The 15,606-nt window shown below is 37.5% G+C and overlaps 6 protein-coding genes across 9 annotated transcripts; 2 read left to right on the top strand and 4 right to left on the bottom strand.

Annotated features, from left to right (window-relative positions):
* Positions 1-7: 7 nt before the first annotated feature.
* Ntmt (N-terminal methyltransferase) lies at positions 8-1,910 on the top strand. Its single transcript, XM_071706578.1, has 4 exons — positions 8-369; positions 661-847; positions 920-1,028; positions 1,100-1,910. Exons 1-4 carry the CDS (start codon positions 199-201, stop codon positions 1,323-1,325), a joined length of 693 nt encoding a protein of 230 aa, XP_071562679.1. The 5' UTR covers positions 8-198; the 3' UTR covers positions 1,326-1,910.
* LOC139772690 (heparan sulfate 2-O-sulfotransferase 1) lies at positions 1,509-3,724 on the bottom strand. Its single transcript, XM_071706568.1, has 7 exons — positions 3,353-3,724; positions 3,042-3,268; positions 2,670-2,755; positions 2,449-2,587; positions 2,267-2,364; positions 1,959-2,116; positions 1,509-1,830 (listed from the first exon to the last, which is right to left on the bottom strand). The coding sequence occupies exons 1-7, from the start codon at positions 3,465-3,467 to the stop codon at positions 1,619-1,621; spliced, it is 1,035 nt and encodes a 344-aa protein (XP_071562669.1). The 5' UTR covers positions 3,468-3,724; the 3' UTR covers positions 1,509-1,618.
* A 131-nt stretch (positions 3,725-3,855) lies between these two features.
* Morgue (modifier of rpr and grim, ubiquitously expressed) lies at positions 3,856-6,906 on the bottom strand. Its single transcript, XM_071706548.1, has 5 exons — positions 6,683-6,906; positions 6,160-6,285; positions 5,000-6,063; positions 4,568-4,739; positions 3,856-4,373 (listed from the first exon to the last, which is right to left on the bottom strand). Exons 1-5 carry the CDS (start codon positions 6,827-6,829, stop codon positions 4,257-4,259), a joined length of 1,626 nt encoding a protein of 541 aa, XP_071562649.1. The 5' UTR covers positions 6,830-6,906; the 3' UTR covers positions 3,856-4,256.
* A 205-nt stretch (positions 6,907-7,111) lies between these two features.
* Positions 7,112-11,523, bottom strand: LOC139772689 (peptidyl-alpha-hydroxyglycine alpha-amidating lyase 2-like). Of its 2 annotated transcripts, none has more exons than XM_071706567.1 (8): positions 11,435-11,523; positions 10,586-10,762; positions 10,142-10,284; positions 9,645-9,843; positions 9,144-9,336; positions 8,802-8,990; positions 8,341-8,453; positions 7,112-8,163 (listed from the first exon to the last, which is right to left on the bottom strand). In XM_071706567.1, exons 2-8 carry the CDS (start codon positions 10,730-10,732, stop codon positions 8,050-8,052), a joined length of 1,098 nt encoding a protein of 365 aa, XP_071562668.1. In that variant the 5' UTR covers positions 10,733-10,762; positions 11,435-11,523; the 3' UTR covers positions 7,112-8,049. The 2 variants fall into 2 exon arrangements, with proteins under 2 accessions (XP_071562668.1, XP_071562667.1); XM_071706566.1 differs by having other exon boundaries at positions 11,324-11,465.
* On the top strand, positions 11,395-15,407 carry Nd-18 (NADH:ubiquinone oxidoreductase subunit 18). 3 transcript variants are annotated; one of them, XM_071706583.1, is made up of 4 exons: positions 11,395-11,533; positions 13,315-13,390; positions 14,611-14,931; positions 15,092-15,407. In XM_071706583.1, the coding sequence occupies exons 2-4, from the start codon at positions 13,383-13,385 to the stop codon at positions 15,267-15,269; spliced, it is 507 nt and encodes a 168-aa protein (XP_071562684.1). In that variant the 5' UTR covers positions 11,395-11,533; positions 13,315-13,382; the 3' UTR covers positions 15,270-15,407. The 3 variants fall into 3 exon arrangements, with proteins under 3 accessions (XP_071562684.1, XP_071562683.1, XP_071562682.1); XM_071706582.1 differs by lacking the exon at positions 11,395-11,533 and having other exon boundaries at positions 13,244-13,390; XM_071706581.1 differs by lacking the exons at positions 11,395-11,533; positions 13,315-13,390 and adding an exon at positions 14,089-14,246.
* LOC139772705 (uncharacterized) lies at positions 11,952-13,589 on the bottom strand. The gene is made up of 4 exons (XM_071706588.1): positions 13,429-13,589; positions 12,946-13,074; positions 12,567-12,838; positions 11,952-12,257 (listed from the first exon to the last, which is right to left on the bottom strand). Exons 1-3 carry the CDS (start codon positions 13,438-13,440, stop codon positions 12,656-12,658), a joined length of 324 nt encoding a protein of 107 aa, XP_071562689.1. The 5' UTR covers positions 13,441-13,589; the 3' UTR covers positions 11,952-12,257; positions 12,567-12,655.
* Positions 15,408-15,606: the final 199 nt, after the last annotated feature.

Here is a 15,606-nt window from a genome sequence, read left to right on the forward strand (position 1 = left end):
GAATATTAATGTGTCGAATTCTCTTTTTTCAAGTCAGAACACCGAGTCGTTGCTCAAAAATCATAGTTTTTGTCACGTGTTCCAAACCGTTTTTATGTCAATCCGGTCAATCGTGGCCATCGTGGGAAGAATGACAGGAACCTTGTGAAGGAAACGTAGGGTAAACGGACTAATTAGCGAAAGTCGCAGTGTGCGAAAATGCAAGAACCGCAGCATGTCGCGAACGTGTGTCAGGGCGAATTTTACACCGCCGCCGCGAAATATTGGGACCGCATCCCGCCCACGGTGAACGGGATGCTGGGCGGCTTTGGATTTATCTCGCAGACTGACATAAAAGGCTCTATGCTCTTCCTAAAATCTCTCTTCGTGGTAAGTATTGTTATAATCTAACCTATCAGTGCATTTCATAAATCTCGAATCTTTACATTTTTGCATGTTCGATAAAAAGTAAATTAAGTGAATAACATATGTGTGTGACTTTTGTGAGATTGAATATTCAATGTTCTTTTTTAATCTGGAAGTGGCTGTGAAATATGTTAATATAAGAGAAATCTATAGCGTGTCTCTTAATTTTGCATGAAGCATCTTATCATTAAACAGTTAATTCAGACAGAAGTGTTGAAGAAATAATGTATCTAAAAAAAAATTGTTCTGTTTTAGTTAGAAAATCCACCTTCCAAAGCGTTTGCCCTTGATTGCGGTGCTGGAATTGGTAGAATTACGAAGAACTTATTATTAAAATTTTTTAAACACATAGACCTCGTTGAACAAAATCCAAAGTTTCTAGAAGTAGCAAAGATCTCCTTGGAAAACTGTTCGTCGAGAATCAACCAATATTATCCTATTGGTAAATATATTTTATCTACAAGAGATTGAGAGATTTGGTGTAACAGATATAAATGTGCTCGTCTCTTTTAAGGATTGCAAAATTTCTGCCCTACGGCAAAGAAGTACGATGTTGTATGGTGTCAATGGGTATTGGGGCATTTAGAAGACGACGATTTGATAGAATTTTTCAGAAAGTGCTCGTAAGTTTTATTTTCGTTCTATCGTAGAGGAAGCACGAAGGACCGTTTCTCACCTTGTTTTGGATTTGCAGATTGGGCTTGAAAGATAACGGTGTACTGGTGGTGAAAGAAAATGTCACAAACTCAAATAATATAGAAACCGACAAGGAAGATTCTTCCGTAACGAGACCGTTGAATACTTTGCGGTCTTTATTTGAAAAGGCAGATCTTATTTGCATCAAGGAACAACAACAGACTAAATTCCCACGAGGCTTGTATCCAGTTTATATGTTTGCCCTTAGACCAAGAAATCAGTAAACCAATAATGCGCAATGTACAAACTAAATATCTGATTACTGCATATTCTTAGAGATCTAAATTATTTTATTTAATTTGTATTTTCTCAAAAATATGTTAGTTTCCTAAGTGTAATTTTTTCAAGAAAAAGGATTTCGAAAAAAAAAGCGCTATATATCTTATATATAGAAATAAAATATTAACTCTATAAAATTCATTTTATACAAAAATCATTTTGTTTATAATTACAATACACATTTTGCAGTCGACTGTTGCATTACTCAGCGAGTAAAGTTCTATGTAAAAAAGTAGTTTTACTTTGGCCGTATCTTTTCATACATAAAACGTTGATTTGCATCTTGAGGGGAAGCATTTATGAGTCGCCTTTTCACAGCATGGAAATGCTCCAAAGCAAAATTATAGAATTCATTTTCCATCTTCCACACAACCGATTGCTGGATCTTGTCTATTGTTTCAGATAATGGACTGAGTTTTTGCGTGGTTTGTCGTAAGTGTGACTTATTATCTAAAATCAAAGAAAGCATCGATATATTCTGATATTGTTTTAACAGTGATAATGCAATAAAGGAAATATATTGCAAAGTATTATATATCTCTCGAAGAGGATAAATAATTGTTCTCACGAATACCTACTACGTAAAAAAACGTTGTACGCCCCTTTGAAAAACCGTGGTAGTACAATCTCCAATACCTCTACGAATTCGTTTAACTCTTCCGTCACTCCGACCAGGAAGTAATACTTTTGCAAATTCCGTTTGGCTTCCTCCAACGCCCAGCTGTTACCAATTTCCCTGCAAAAAATAAATCACAATAATAAATTGATAATTACTACATATCTTGATGTGTAGTCAGGAAATATAAAATCTAGGTAAAAGATTTGTTCAAAATGTTTTATTTCCAATTACGTTATAAGAGAATTACGTATAAAGAAAAGAATTTACCAACAAGCTGGATCGTGGCCACAAAAAAATGGAATCTGTAGCCACATGTTATTAGGATCACAGTCAGGTTGTCCAATATTTATACACTCGTCAAATGTCTAGACAAAATTAAACGATTAGACAAATTTATTCTTTATATTTATATACTTTCAGATATATTTTTTGCGGATAAATGCACAAACCTTTGTATCTCCATGTTTCCTCCTTACAACATGAGGTCTAAAATTATCCCCGTATCTTAAGAAGTAATAATATGATATAAATCTGTCTAAAGGTTTTCTTAGTAAATTTATGTACAAAGGCATACGTTTAGTACCAAATCTGGAAAATAAAAATGTATTAAGTAAAACGAATAAATATTTAGTTTTGTGGAAAAGGTGTAAACCTTGCTGTGTGTACCTACTTTCCAAAATTTAAAAACGCCATGTGTCCATGGTAAAACGCTGGCTTTATACTATTCCAGTTTGATATGTTATTTGCAAATTGAACCTGCATATATCTTTACGTTAGTGATAAAATTCATTATAAGATACATGTATCTAAGCTTTTATAAAGAAGGAAACACGTAGCAAATAGAAACTAAGATGCAGACTTATTTTCTTGCTTTAGGCATATTTTTATACTGCTCTATCATGTAATGTACTGTCGCGTATCTTACACTACAGTAAGAAGATATTTCGAGAAGCAATTATCCTTCTTAAACAAGATTCTAATGTGAAAGATCACAGGCTATAACTAAGCGCAGTACACGAATCTTCTTTAACGTACAACACACCTGGTTAGCGAAAGTAAGGGTGTGCATGTTATTCGTCACGTTAATGTGCAGCACATGATATTTGTTCTGCTTGCACAAATCGTAAACTAATCCCATGAAACTGGTGGACGCCGTCTTGGGCACTCTGTTGTATATCATAACGACGTCCTCCAGATCATCCTCGCTACCTCCTCGCGCCTCGACGCGCCTGTCGTCGTTCCTAGCGTCGATCCGCACGACGGCATCATCTGCGAAGGAAATCGTGTTATTCCCGCGATTTGAATCGCGAGCAGAATCGGGACTGTGTTTCGAGGTTACGTCTGGACACGTACGGAGCGATCTGCAGCTCTCCTCCACGTCGTTCAATCGCACTTGCTGATAGACTATTATGAAGATGAGGAACAGGATCAGGACCCATTGCGTGAACGGCAAGTTCCTCAGGATCATCTTACGTCGCCGCTCAAACCATACCTATCACCCGCGTCGGCCGCCCGCGTGGGTGCCGTGTCCGAAGCCGAGCCGCGAGAACTCGGAATGTACGCCAGGCGCTCAGGCGAGGTGTCCTTTTTCCTTTCCCGAATATCGGCCCCTTCTTTATAAACCGCACGCCAGTTTTTACACGTCAACGTTCGGCTGACGAGCTCCGTGATGTACCGTGCCGCAGCAAGGCGTAACTTTTTAGGTTAGAAAATTACCTGCGAAAACATACCTGCAATCAGTGCGATCACACCTCACACCCTCGAAGCAAGCATGGTTACGGTTGGTATTCTTGCGGCTCGTTTGTCTTGCCGTAATTACATAATAAAATTCTTAAAGTACAATAAATGACTCGGTCTTGAAGTATAATAAATATAATGAATGGAAATAAAATTTGAAATATAATAAATTATATATTACATGGTATATAATTTGCGATTATTTTATAGGGGACGCAACGATTGAAATAACAACGTTGAGAATATTAATGTATACATTTTATAGTGAACTTTGGGGTAAAAAAGGTTCGATTCTGATTTCGCTAGTACACGATCGTAATTAACAAATAATTCCTATAAATACACAGTCGTCCTCGATTAGAGCTGATTAGAGCTTCCCTTCTTCTTGTTTAGCACAATGTATCACAAATCTCATTATCAATTCATTAAATAGCTTATATAATATATCTATGTGCTAATTAATATCTAGGCTTATATTAATTACACAGATTAATTGCGATAATTTATACATCCCCGTGCACTAGATCGGCGTTACGACATCGTGCATCGCGTACCTCCACGTCCACGCTCTCGCCACCTCCTCGAACTTCTCGCGGTCGTTCATATACATCTCTCCTAGTTCTGGCTCCATACACACCTGTTCACAACAGTCATCGCACATCAGCAACAATCCAAACACATTATTACTGGTCTTGATAAGTGTATCAATATACATTAATATATAGCAGCAATTTATAGATATTGATTAAAAGTATTTAAATTGGAATAAATAACTAAATGTTTGAAATATTTTTATTGAATAGACCGATTCTCCAAAATGATGATACTTACTTGGCAATACGGATCCGTAAGCAGACTTTGTACACTGATAAGGACTTTAGATATCGTTAGAGCTAATGACCAATTATGATGTATCGAGTCTATGCCAACGTCGCCGTGTCTCGACACGTTCGGGTGAAGTATTTTCGTTAGAAACCTCACTACGGGTGGACACATGGGATAGCTGTAAGAAATATACGTTATATAGAATATTTATAATATAATGCACGGCAAGAATGATTTCTTTCTTGCGCTCATGAATATCCAAAGTTCTGTAAAAAGTAATTGATTTGAAAATAAAGTTCCAGTCATTCTGTCAAGTCTTTAGTTTTTGAGATCACTTTTATAATTGAATTTTAACAGATATTTTTTTTCAAAAATTCTATCAACTGAAAAAAGGTAGAATCTTATGATGACATGTAGTAAGTTTCTTTTGATGTGTACCTGAATGGTACTTGTAGATATAGGTAAAACAATCCTCCCTCATACGGACTTCCCACTGGTCCCGTGATAGTAGCTTGCCAATGGCAGCACATATGATCGAGAGGCATCGCTTCGATACCTTCAGGCGGATCGATTCTCAAACTTTTGAGCTCGCTGCGCAACCTGTTCCTCCGCCAAGAGTTCTCCTCCATTCTGGGAGGCCTCGATCGCAGGGAGGTCTGCGCCAGACAAGTTCGACATGGTGCCGAGGAGGCCAAATAATCGTATACCTTGTACCAATTCTTGACGCAGCCGATAGGCTTGTACAGAGGCCAGCGTAATTTCACGTGCTGCCGCCACTGTAGCTGCGTGACGTGCGTCGACAGCAGGCCGCACCATCGTCGACAGACGTTCGCCGCCGACCACAGGCTGATGTCGTCGAGATGCGAGAAGATGGCGAGCAGCACCTCAGGCGGCAACCTTTCCACCAAACCCGGCTCGTTGATGGGCTCGTGTTCAATGTGCTTGTGATTCGACAGTATCTCCAGCCGCTCCGACAGATTGTACGGCCGCGACGGTTCATCCGCGTCCTCGTACACCCTGTAATCCCAATGATACTGCGCGGCGTTGTGCCCAGGTTCGTTGTTCTGACCGTCGTGACCTAGCGCAAACATTTCCGGCGCACTCCGGCGTATATTCTCCTCCATTCTATCCTGCGCGTTTCTGTCATTCCTGTTGGCGCAGTTCTGATGGCAGTCGCCTCTCGTTCGGCAGACCATACTCTGCAGGTCGAGACTCGCGTCGCGCGGCGCCGGCACGTTCCGCGCGAACGCCGCCACGCACTTGTCGACGGAATTGTTACTCGAATTGCTCTGCGGCGCGTGATAATTGCACTGGGGCGCCGCCGCGTTTTGATGCAGCGCGTAACATCTGCGCGAAACGTTCGCGTTATGATTGAGCGGGTTCTGCTGTACGTTTGGGATATTGGGGTTGACGCTCTGCGGTGAACTTTGCTGCTGCTGGCTAGTTCGCCTCTCGTAGTAATCGGTCGGCTCGTCGTTTCCCGAATCTTCATCATCCGTCTTCTGTTTTCAGAAAGCAAATACACGCGAGCATTAGTATCAATATTATTAATAACGCGTGAATGTTAACGCGTTCGAAACAAATTGTATTTATCATACCTCGCTGAAAATTGGTACTTGGAGCAGATCGACGTCATTCGGGAATAGAAATGCGTGACATGTCGCGCAGACTGGTTCTTCGAAGCACGGCCCATAATATCCATTACAAATATAACATGCTGTTGTCTGTAAATAAAAAAAATTTACACGTCATATACATGCGTGACTTATTGAGACGTGTAACGAGAGAAAAGCCACGAAATAACACAAAGATTTAAATTTGGTCAATCTATTGTTGACAAAAATATAATAATTTTATAATGATGAAGTTAACAGGTTCGTAACAGGATCGCCTTAACGGTTAACCAAGTCGTAGTAATTAAGTCAATAAACTCCTCGAGTAGGAAAATAATTTACGGATAAGTACAAAGGTAAATGGTTCGATATAACTTTCTTTACCGCAGAATCACATGCGACGTCGCGGTTATCGGCTGCGAAGTCGCAAAATTGACACGAAAAACGTTTGACGAGACACGAATCGAGAGACAATGGAGGGAGATATAGGGCGGAAATCAGAGCTTACCGAGAATTGAAATTCGGGACATGGGACGTATTCGATCGACTCGACGAAATCGTCCTCCAGGTTCAGGCTGAGGCTCAAGTCACCATTCTCGCCTATTTTCTCGCCGTTACCGTTCTGCGTGCAGTCAACAATCTTGTCGCCTGCCATTTTGTAACAATTCGTTCCGCGATTGTGTGTGGCGTGCGGCGTGCGGGATTCTCACGTAGCACGTAGTGCAGCAGTCAGCAGTGCTGCCAAGAGTTCCAGGTTGGTGCCAGTCGACTAGTCGTCAGTGGAGAAAAGGCGCCAGACTTTTCTCCAAGAGGAGCAAGCAGGAGCAAGGTCATGATTCATGATACATGATACATGAGAAAATATAACGCGGTGAGACTTGAATCACTTGAGCGCATCAGATAATTTCACTGAATGCTGAATAAACGTACATGTATGTATATATATTTTTGAAATTTATTTATCGGCGCCAACAATTATATACACCATGGTTATGTTACAGGACTATAGACCAAGAGTCCAGTTTCGGAAAAGTTTAAAGTAAATATTCCAAAAAGCTGCTTCGACACCTTAAGTCACTTTATTTTTCGTAATCCAAGTGGATCATTGCATTTACTTCATGGTAATTTTACGTTTTTATTACAGTAGAATAATATTAAATTTATTTTTGTTCAGAATTGTAACTTTGTCCATTTTCAATATAGATTAACTTTAATCTATTATAGCCTTAACTTACTTTTAATCTTTTTCTAATTCTCAGAACTAGAAGAAGATAAAAAGTAAGTTAAACCGAGATTAAAGTTAATCTGCAATATTCTACATTGATAGAAATTGATAGATATTGGAATTAAAAAAAAGATAAACAAGTTAAATTGAGATTAAATTAGTTAATCTGCATTGGTAGAAAATGGTCATTAGTCTACTTTTATTTTCAATGCTTCCTGCTGTATAAACGTTCTAAGATGATACTTAAATTCTCTTTCAATTTTTACATAGATACAAAAATAGGATGTGCTATTGCTTTATCAATTATCATGTAATATCCTGAGGTACATATGCAGGTATAAACAGAAAAACTAATACTAAATATACAACATTGTGAAAAGCGTTAATATTTATAACGCTCGTCAATTCTTTGAACTGGACAAACATTACAAGATATTAAAACATTAATAGATTAGTTAACAGTCATTAAATTAGAAGGCGAGTGAATAAAAAAATATATTTTTTAACATTTTTCACACTTCGTGATATGCTGAGGTAGTGGAAGAGAAAAATTGTATTTCATAAATTTGGTTCCTGCTTTATCTCCAGAATTATATAAATGGCGTCAGACGAGAGATTTCAGCTGTAATACTGGTTGTTTAACTTCTGCGTTAGTTGGATTTGCTCACTAGGTCGAACTTCCATATTTTGTTTGGTCCAATTTCTGACACGTAAAGGGCCTTACCGTACGGACACACAGCGATGGCGTGGGGCGTCTTGAAAGACTGGGGAAAAAGTACAATATTCTTTTTATTAAAAAAAAAATAGTAAAGTATTAAAATAATTTTGAGTATCAGTACTCAAATGCGAAATTGGTCATTTTGATTCTCAAATGTATCATAAATCTATAATGAGAGTATAGCAATTACTACATCATCGAAAATATAAAATGTAATACTTACTGAGGATTCAGGACCCCAAAATCCGGTTACGTTCTGATTCATGGGATCAATGGTGAAACCCTGAATCGGTATATTTCTAGATGTCACGCCGTTAACAGCGTAAATGAAACCATCTAAAATTATCGACATAATATAATAAAGATATTTATCTCCCTTTCTTTTTACTTTACCTTATGTATGATAAACTTAAATATATTTATTTAAAAAATGACATTAGCAAATAATTAAAAGTATCGAGAAAATAGAAGTACGATTATAATATTGCTGATTTTTTATTTCTAATAAATATACATTTCTTTTTTTTATTTTGTTGCCTGATTTAATTTAATATCAATTTAGTATCGATATAAATTAGGTTTTATATTATGATATAGTGCGAGGATTTTGACAACATTGAAAATGTTGATTTTAATACGATATAATATTTATACAAAAAATTGCAATCATCGTGAATTACTTACGGTACGACGCAATTCCAAATATTCGGCCAAATTGCCGATGACGAATCGAATAGGGGGGTTCCACATTTTGACTAAATCCGGAATACGTCACGTCCAGACACACAATTCTCCAATTTTCGCGATCAGCGATACATACTTGTCTATTTGGCAAGACTGTCAGGGCATGCGGGATTCTCAAAGTAATCCATCCTAAAACCGCGAATTAATATTATTTAAACATATAAAAATATGTGTTGAAAGTATACTTTTACAAGGGAGGAGAATGTGTCTTATACATTTAAGAATTGGTACAAGCAAAAATTTAAGAAGGACGTACATTACTATTAGCGATATTAAACGTACTTTCGTCAATAGTGTACTTGGGGTTGCCTCTTTTATCAAACAGTACTAGTCTATTGTTGCAATATCCGTCAGCGACAACGATCTCGCCACTCGGTAAAGCCGCAACCGAGGTTGGCTGGCAGAAATGTTCTATGTCGCTTCCAGGCTCGAATCTTTGACCGAGAATCAGTTGAGGGACGCCGGAAGCCGAATACTATAATTTATACAGATATCATTAGCCTGTAATATTAAAAAAAAAAACAACTATGATTATAACATGTTTTAATAAATTATAGCTTCTTATTGACTTCTCAGTTACTTGACTTGTCAATGTAATTTTAATACATGTGCATATCCATCATTTATTAACAATGAAAACATATTTGTGATCTAACAGTAAGACGTTTTATAATTACAGTGCAACATTTCATGTGTTTTACGGCAAGATTTATCGGCCAAGATTTGACGGCAAGATCTCATTTGTGTCTTAAAATATGCTTTGATGTGGATTTCTCTACATACCTTGAATACTTGATGGAGAGCAATATCAGTCAACCATATATTTCCAAAGGGATCGACGTGGATTCCATGCGGTAAATAAAACGTCTGATTTCCCCAACCACTTATAATATCGCCGGTTTTCGGATCCAGCGTTAATACTGTGTTATCACGAATGGGACCTCTGTACTTTTCTTGGTACTCTACATCCTCGTTGAAAGTGCTAAAAATTAACACGTTATAAATTTAAAAAAATTGAATATGTAATTGATCATGTAGATACAGCTAGATTTTCCAGAAAGTAAAAGTTATATTGAGATATTAAAATGAATTGAACAAAAATTATCTCAAAGTTAATCATAATTATTCTCATTTTTTAATTATAAAAGCTATAAATATAAAAGTATTATATAAAGAGAGTGCATACATTTAAATAATTCAGCAATCGTTGCTTTTTTAGAAAGTATGAAATTTAATTGTTATGCCTTTAATTTTCATTCATTAATTTATTGATGACTTACTCGTAATTCCATGTTCTATCTCCGCGGTGAAAAATCACGAGATTCCCCATCGGGTCCACCGCGACTCCGGAAACCTCGCCAAGATTTTTGGGACTTTGCCAGAAATGATTTTCAACGGGATGCAACGGCGTGTGGGACTGATCCTGCATAATAACGACAACAAGAATAATGGTAAATATATGCACATGATAAGACAGGATTATTATATTATTATAACATTGTTAGAACATGATTTTCAGGGCAATGTTGGAGATATAATGTCTTATAATAAATCCTCGAATATCACTCTACGAAATTATACGGATTAGTAAAGACTGAAGTAAACATGTGCTAATTAATTTTTAAAATTTCCGCATGCGTGAACATTATTTCATTATTGCGACGTAGCAATGTATCAAGATGTGATGTCAAATATAAATTAGTTATTTGGATATATATACATACGTGAAAGCGTCGGTGAAGAATTTCGAATTCATCGAAGTTATTTCCATCGTCGAAGTTTCCATTGTCGATATTGGACGTAACGCCTCTAAATATCACTATTACGAGCACCGAGAGAACTCGAGGGAATCGGTTTCCTCCATCCGCCATTGTTTCTCTACTCTTCCATAAATTTCGCAGCTGACGGGATCCAAACCGAGGAGTTGAATGAATCAATAGTACGCGCAAGCGCTTGTCGAATTTAAATTACCACAACTTGGGAATATAGCTCCATCAGGGGAGATTAATGCAACAAGTACGTTAGGAACTGTAGGAAGTGATCGATCATCCAACATAATATAAACAAAAGAATTCAAGATACTTGGGATACAGCGAACTCGATGACAAATTCGATTACATTAATGAGAGAGAGGAAGAGATATAAATCTAACAAATTGTTTTATTATAAAATTAAATCATAGATCGAAATAAGACAACTCGTGTAACATCGCCAGTAAAAGGGATTATAAAACCTTTAAAAATTAATAACGTAACGGGGTAACGTGATGGGGTTGAGAACGAGAATGTATTAAGATAAAGTGGGAAATAATTGGGATCTCTTGATAAACAGAATAACGCAACGCCAGTGATAAGAAATTAATAATCATTATTTCTCCTAATTATTTTGTGATGTGATATAACTAACAATAGGTTTCTGTTATTATTTTTAATTGTTTGGTGGAAATTTATTGCGTAGTTTACCCGGCGGTAGCGATTACTCCACTTCGACTTGAATGGATGTGTCCTGGGAAGTATACAGGAAACGAGCAGTTGCAATTACATCGACAAACAGAAAATAACAGGTTGAATTACGCTGATTGGTGAAAAACAGCTGTTGCGCCAGCTATCGTTGGAAATCAACTGCGTCTACTCCAGGATCGTGAGGAAGAATTCGCCGGTACAATCAGACAGGTGGGCGCCGGGTCGATATTCGCGCGCAGGTGCCCTGTTTACTGCCCTAGGAAAGTGGGTAGAAACGCCGGGCGATCGTATCCTGGAAACCATTGACGTCATAGTTTTTCTCTGTTCGCAGAGCAATCAATAACTCTCTGCAATCTGTATTGTTTGGTCCAGGCATGCACGTACATAACGCTATGAGCAATAGATTTAAATTAAACGGAAACTAGAGTCTGTAGTAATTAATTTTAACATTATTTCGATATATTCGAGCCACATTTTTATAAATGAAATTATGAATGAAGGGATATTAAATGGTTGTTACGAAACTTTGCATTACGAAAAATGAAAGCAAAATTTCGCTTTAACGTCAAAGTAATACGTCAAAGTATGTAAAATGAATCTGTGGGACAATAAGTGGATTATTCACAAATTACTCCATTAGAGTTTTATTAATAGTGATCACAACGAGTTTATATAACATAGCAATTATAAATTCTTGGCAGCGTAAATGTTCGTCGATGCGCTAATACAAATTGCTCCTCCAAATGTCTTCTGAATATCATCCTTTGAACATTATACAATATTCCCGTCTATGCCCTAAACAAAGCTGCTAATAGAAAATTACCTTTGGAACAATCGTGTCATGTCTTAACCGGTGAATAAATCTGCGAAACTCTTGCGAGCGCCGATTTTGATTTTAAACGGGAGATTTTTGATTTCTCTCGTATTGCCATCCCTGTAAAAAAAAACCGGATCAGTTAATATTAGTTGAAAAGAATTTATTTTTGTGAAATTGTACCATTGGAAATAAGCGATCGTTTAAAAATATTTCGACACTTCTTGTCGTTTCCAGTATAATTAAATGTGGACGTAATTAAATAAAATAGAAAATAATTGACTTTGAAATAAATTAACTGAATTATTTAATTAAGATTTAATTAATTAATTAAATTAAGAGAATTATTTAACATGCAGAATGACAAAAGTTGTTGGCAACAAGAAAATGCATGCTACCGATTAAAAAAAATGATTATATTTAACTTACCTTATTTTGCGGCTTTATGAAACGGATTCTTATCGATTCTTTCTAATTCACCTGTCTTTCTTTACGGGGTTGGCATTTCGTAGCGTCGTTTATTTATCGATTTCGAGGCTTAACGACGTTTCCGGTTGGGTCCATATGTAGCCGGTGCGTGTCATGCTGCAGTGCGCGTCGTAATATCTTCCTGGTGCACGGCAATAGGACCACCTCGGGCAACGACATCGGAACTTACTATGAAATTCTTCCTTGCATACCTCGTTCCACCAGCAAATCCTCTGAGAAACGTCAGAATTCGTTGTTTTAAATTCGCGAGTAAATCTTTCATTCTACAAATAATCGTTTTTAATTAAATAATATAAAACACTTGTGTTTAATCGTCTACCTCCGCTAAATAGCCCCTTACACTTTGGTCACTGTAATTTCTCTTGGTAATTATGTGCCGGGCGTCCGCCGAATATAGGACCCTCGTACACAGAGCAAGTATCAATAAAAAACATAACGCAGTTCTGTCCTGAAAAAGAACGGCATATAATTTACGCTGTACATAAAATCTGTATAAAGTTAATCAACATGTTTCTCATTCCAAGAACAAGATATTACTTCAACAGTTTAATAAATTTTAAGTTTCATTAATTTCTTCCAAAATTTATTGCCTTTTTTTTTTAGAGATTTTGATTTACAATTCTCTCAATTCCAAATTTACCGATTTACAATATTTGCAAACAAATAAATAAATCTTTTCATCCCTCAGTTAGCTGTCCCTTGGATGAATGAGCGTTTTGCAACGTTTGCCGCTGCGACATCACGGCGGATACCGAGATGACTAGGTGATTTTTTATCTTCGTACACGTTCACGCACACTTACATTTTTCCTCATCTCTGCCTCTGCGTCTCGTGTAGAACAATGGACCCTATCCTCGATTCCGGATTATACATGCGAAAAATACGGAGAGAGTGGCGAGCCCATGCACGCGAGCTGCATTTGCTCGCCGCGGTGTCACTCGCGAGGCATTATCCCTACGCGATGCAGTTCCTGAGGGAAGAGGGAAGGACATCGGGGCATGCGTACGTCCGTTTGGTGCTCGCTGACACCGTTAAGGGCTGCTCATTCCCTCTCTTTCCCTCTCTTTCTCTTTCTCTCATCCCGCGGCGATCGATCGAGCGCTTCTGACGCACGGATGATGCGATCTCTCGGTAAAAAGCTAAAAATGACACACCGATATACCGAAATAATAAAAAAAAGCGAAATAAGAAAGATAAAGATATTGTAAACAAATACAGATATTGTACGAAAATCAGAGAAGGGTACGAGAATTTAATTGTGAAAGAAGTAGATATATCTGGTTGCTGCTTAAAAATTCGAGATTAATTTCCAAAAAGATGTGTATCAGACTTCATCGAATCTCTTAGAATTTTTCTTTAGAAGAAATGTTTTTATTGTAAATACATGTCAATGTACGATGAGCTGCGCGCAGCGTGCAGTTTCGAAAAATCCCGCCGGCATTTCGTTGTGCCGCGTATCGGCCGCGAAGCGAACTAGGTTTGCCGACAACGTTCCAAAAACATTTCGTGCGATCAGCTGTTTCGCGTCCGATTTGTTATTTGTTGTATTTTTGCGAACGGAATGGCGTCCCGCGCCTTACTGCAACAGTGTGCGAGTGGAATTAGCAAGAGCAGTCCTGGGTACCTTGATTTATTAATTTTTTTAAATAATAAATGATTAAAATGATAAAAGAAATATACGGGACATAACCTCGAAATTTTACATAACAGATCTGTGTTAAATCGTACTAATTGTCGTTTTGGTGTACAATATATTGAAGTTGTGACTTTCTAAGGATTTCTTGACGTGTAACGCAATAAAACGAATTGTAATAAATTTTTAAATTTCGGAGAATCAATGATAGCCCATCTCTAAATTGTTGTGTTTCTAAATTTTGCGTTGAAATTAGAATGCAATAACTATAGGCACCCTACGTTAGCTTGTAAGGGATTCTTTAAAAGATAAGCTTACGATTCACAAGTTCTAAAGAAACTCTGTACGTAGATTGAGCAGGTTATTTTCAAGCAAAGCCTCAGACGTAGAGAAGAAACCTGACTTGGCGCAGCGCAAGAATCTCCAGGAGATGATACAGACCCCAGAGAAGGCCAAATATCTGCAAGCCTTAAAGAGCACAATTACCGTAGCCGAGGAGGATGTTGGTTACGTATCCGGTGTTCCCGAGGAGCATATCAAGACACGCAGAGTACGGATTTATCAACCTGCCAAGAGTGCCATGCAATCAGGAACAAATAACATTCACTTTTGGCAAATGGACTTTGAGACGCGCGAACGCTGGGAGAATCCATTGATGGGATGGACGTCCAGGTGAATGTTACTGTATTATATACGTACGTAAAAGTTATACAAGTCAGAGTATATTTGAGCCACTTACGGTGACAGATTGTATAGCGACGCGTAATGTATAATATTTATACATTAGGTATTAAATATTATGAGATAACAATATTTATGTATTTCTGCGCAGTGGAGATCCCATGTCAAATATCAAAGTAGATTTTGCGACAAAGGAGGAGGCAATCGCGCACTGCGAGAAGATGGGATGGGAGTACTATGTGCAAAAGCCGAATGTTAATCAGCCGAAACCTCGTAGCTACGGGAGTAACTTCTCCTGGAATAAACGTACCAGAGTTTCGACTAAGTAATCCGTAAACTCCTTCAAGCTAATCGCTCGTAATTTTGTACACGACGAGTGCATGCGCTAATAATAGTCGTAAAACCAATCTTGAGAATAAATGTGTATCATAAAGCAAATAAATTGTATATATATTTAGTGCAATGTATTTCGGTTTAAATTTGACGTATCTTTCTTGCCTACTCCTCACTGCTTGAATACATGAAATAAATTTATTTACATTTTGGCATGTATGTTACATTTTTGTTTCTGGTTAATATAAGTAATGTCGCGGGTATTTTTGAATCTACACGATTATTTGAGTATTGAGGAAGATCATGGGCGGAAACGGTGACACATGTTTCAGC

This window comes from Temnothorax nylanderi, unplaced genomic scaffold (genome assembly GCF_030848795.1).
Source record: "Temnothorax nylanderi isolate EJ_2023f unplaced genomic scaffold, tnyl_v1.0 TNYL_tig0052_pilon, whole genome shotgun sequence".
Classification (NCBI taxonomy): Eukaryota; Metazoa; Arthropoda; class Insecta; order Hymenoptera; family Formicidae; genus Temnothorax; species Temnothorax nylanderi.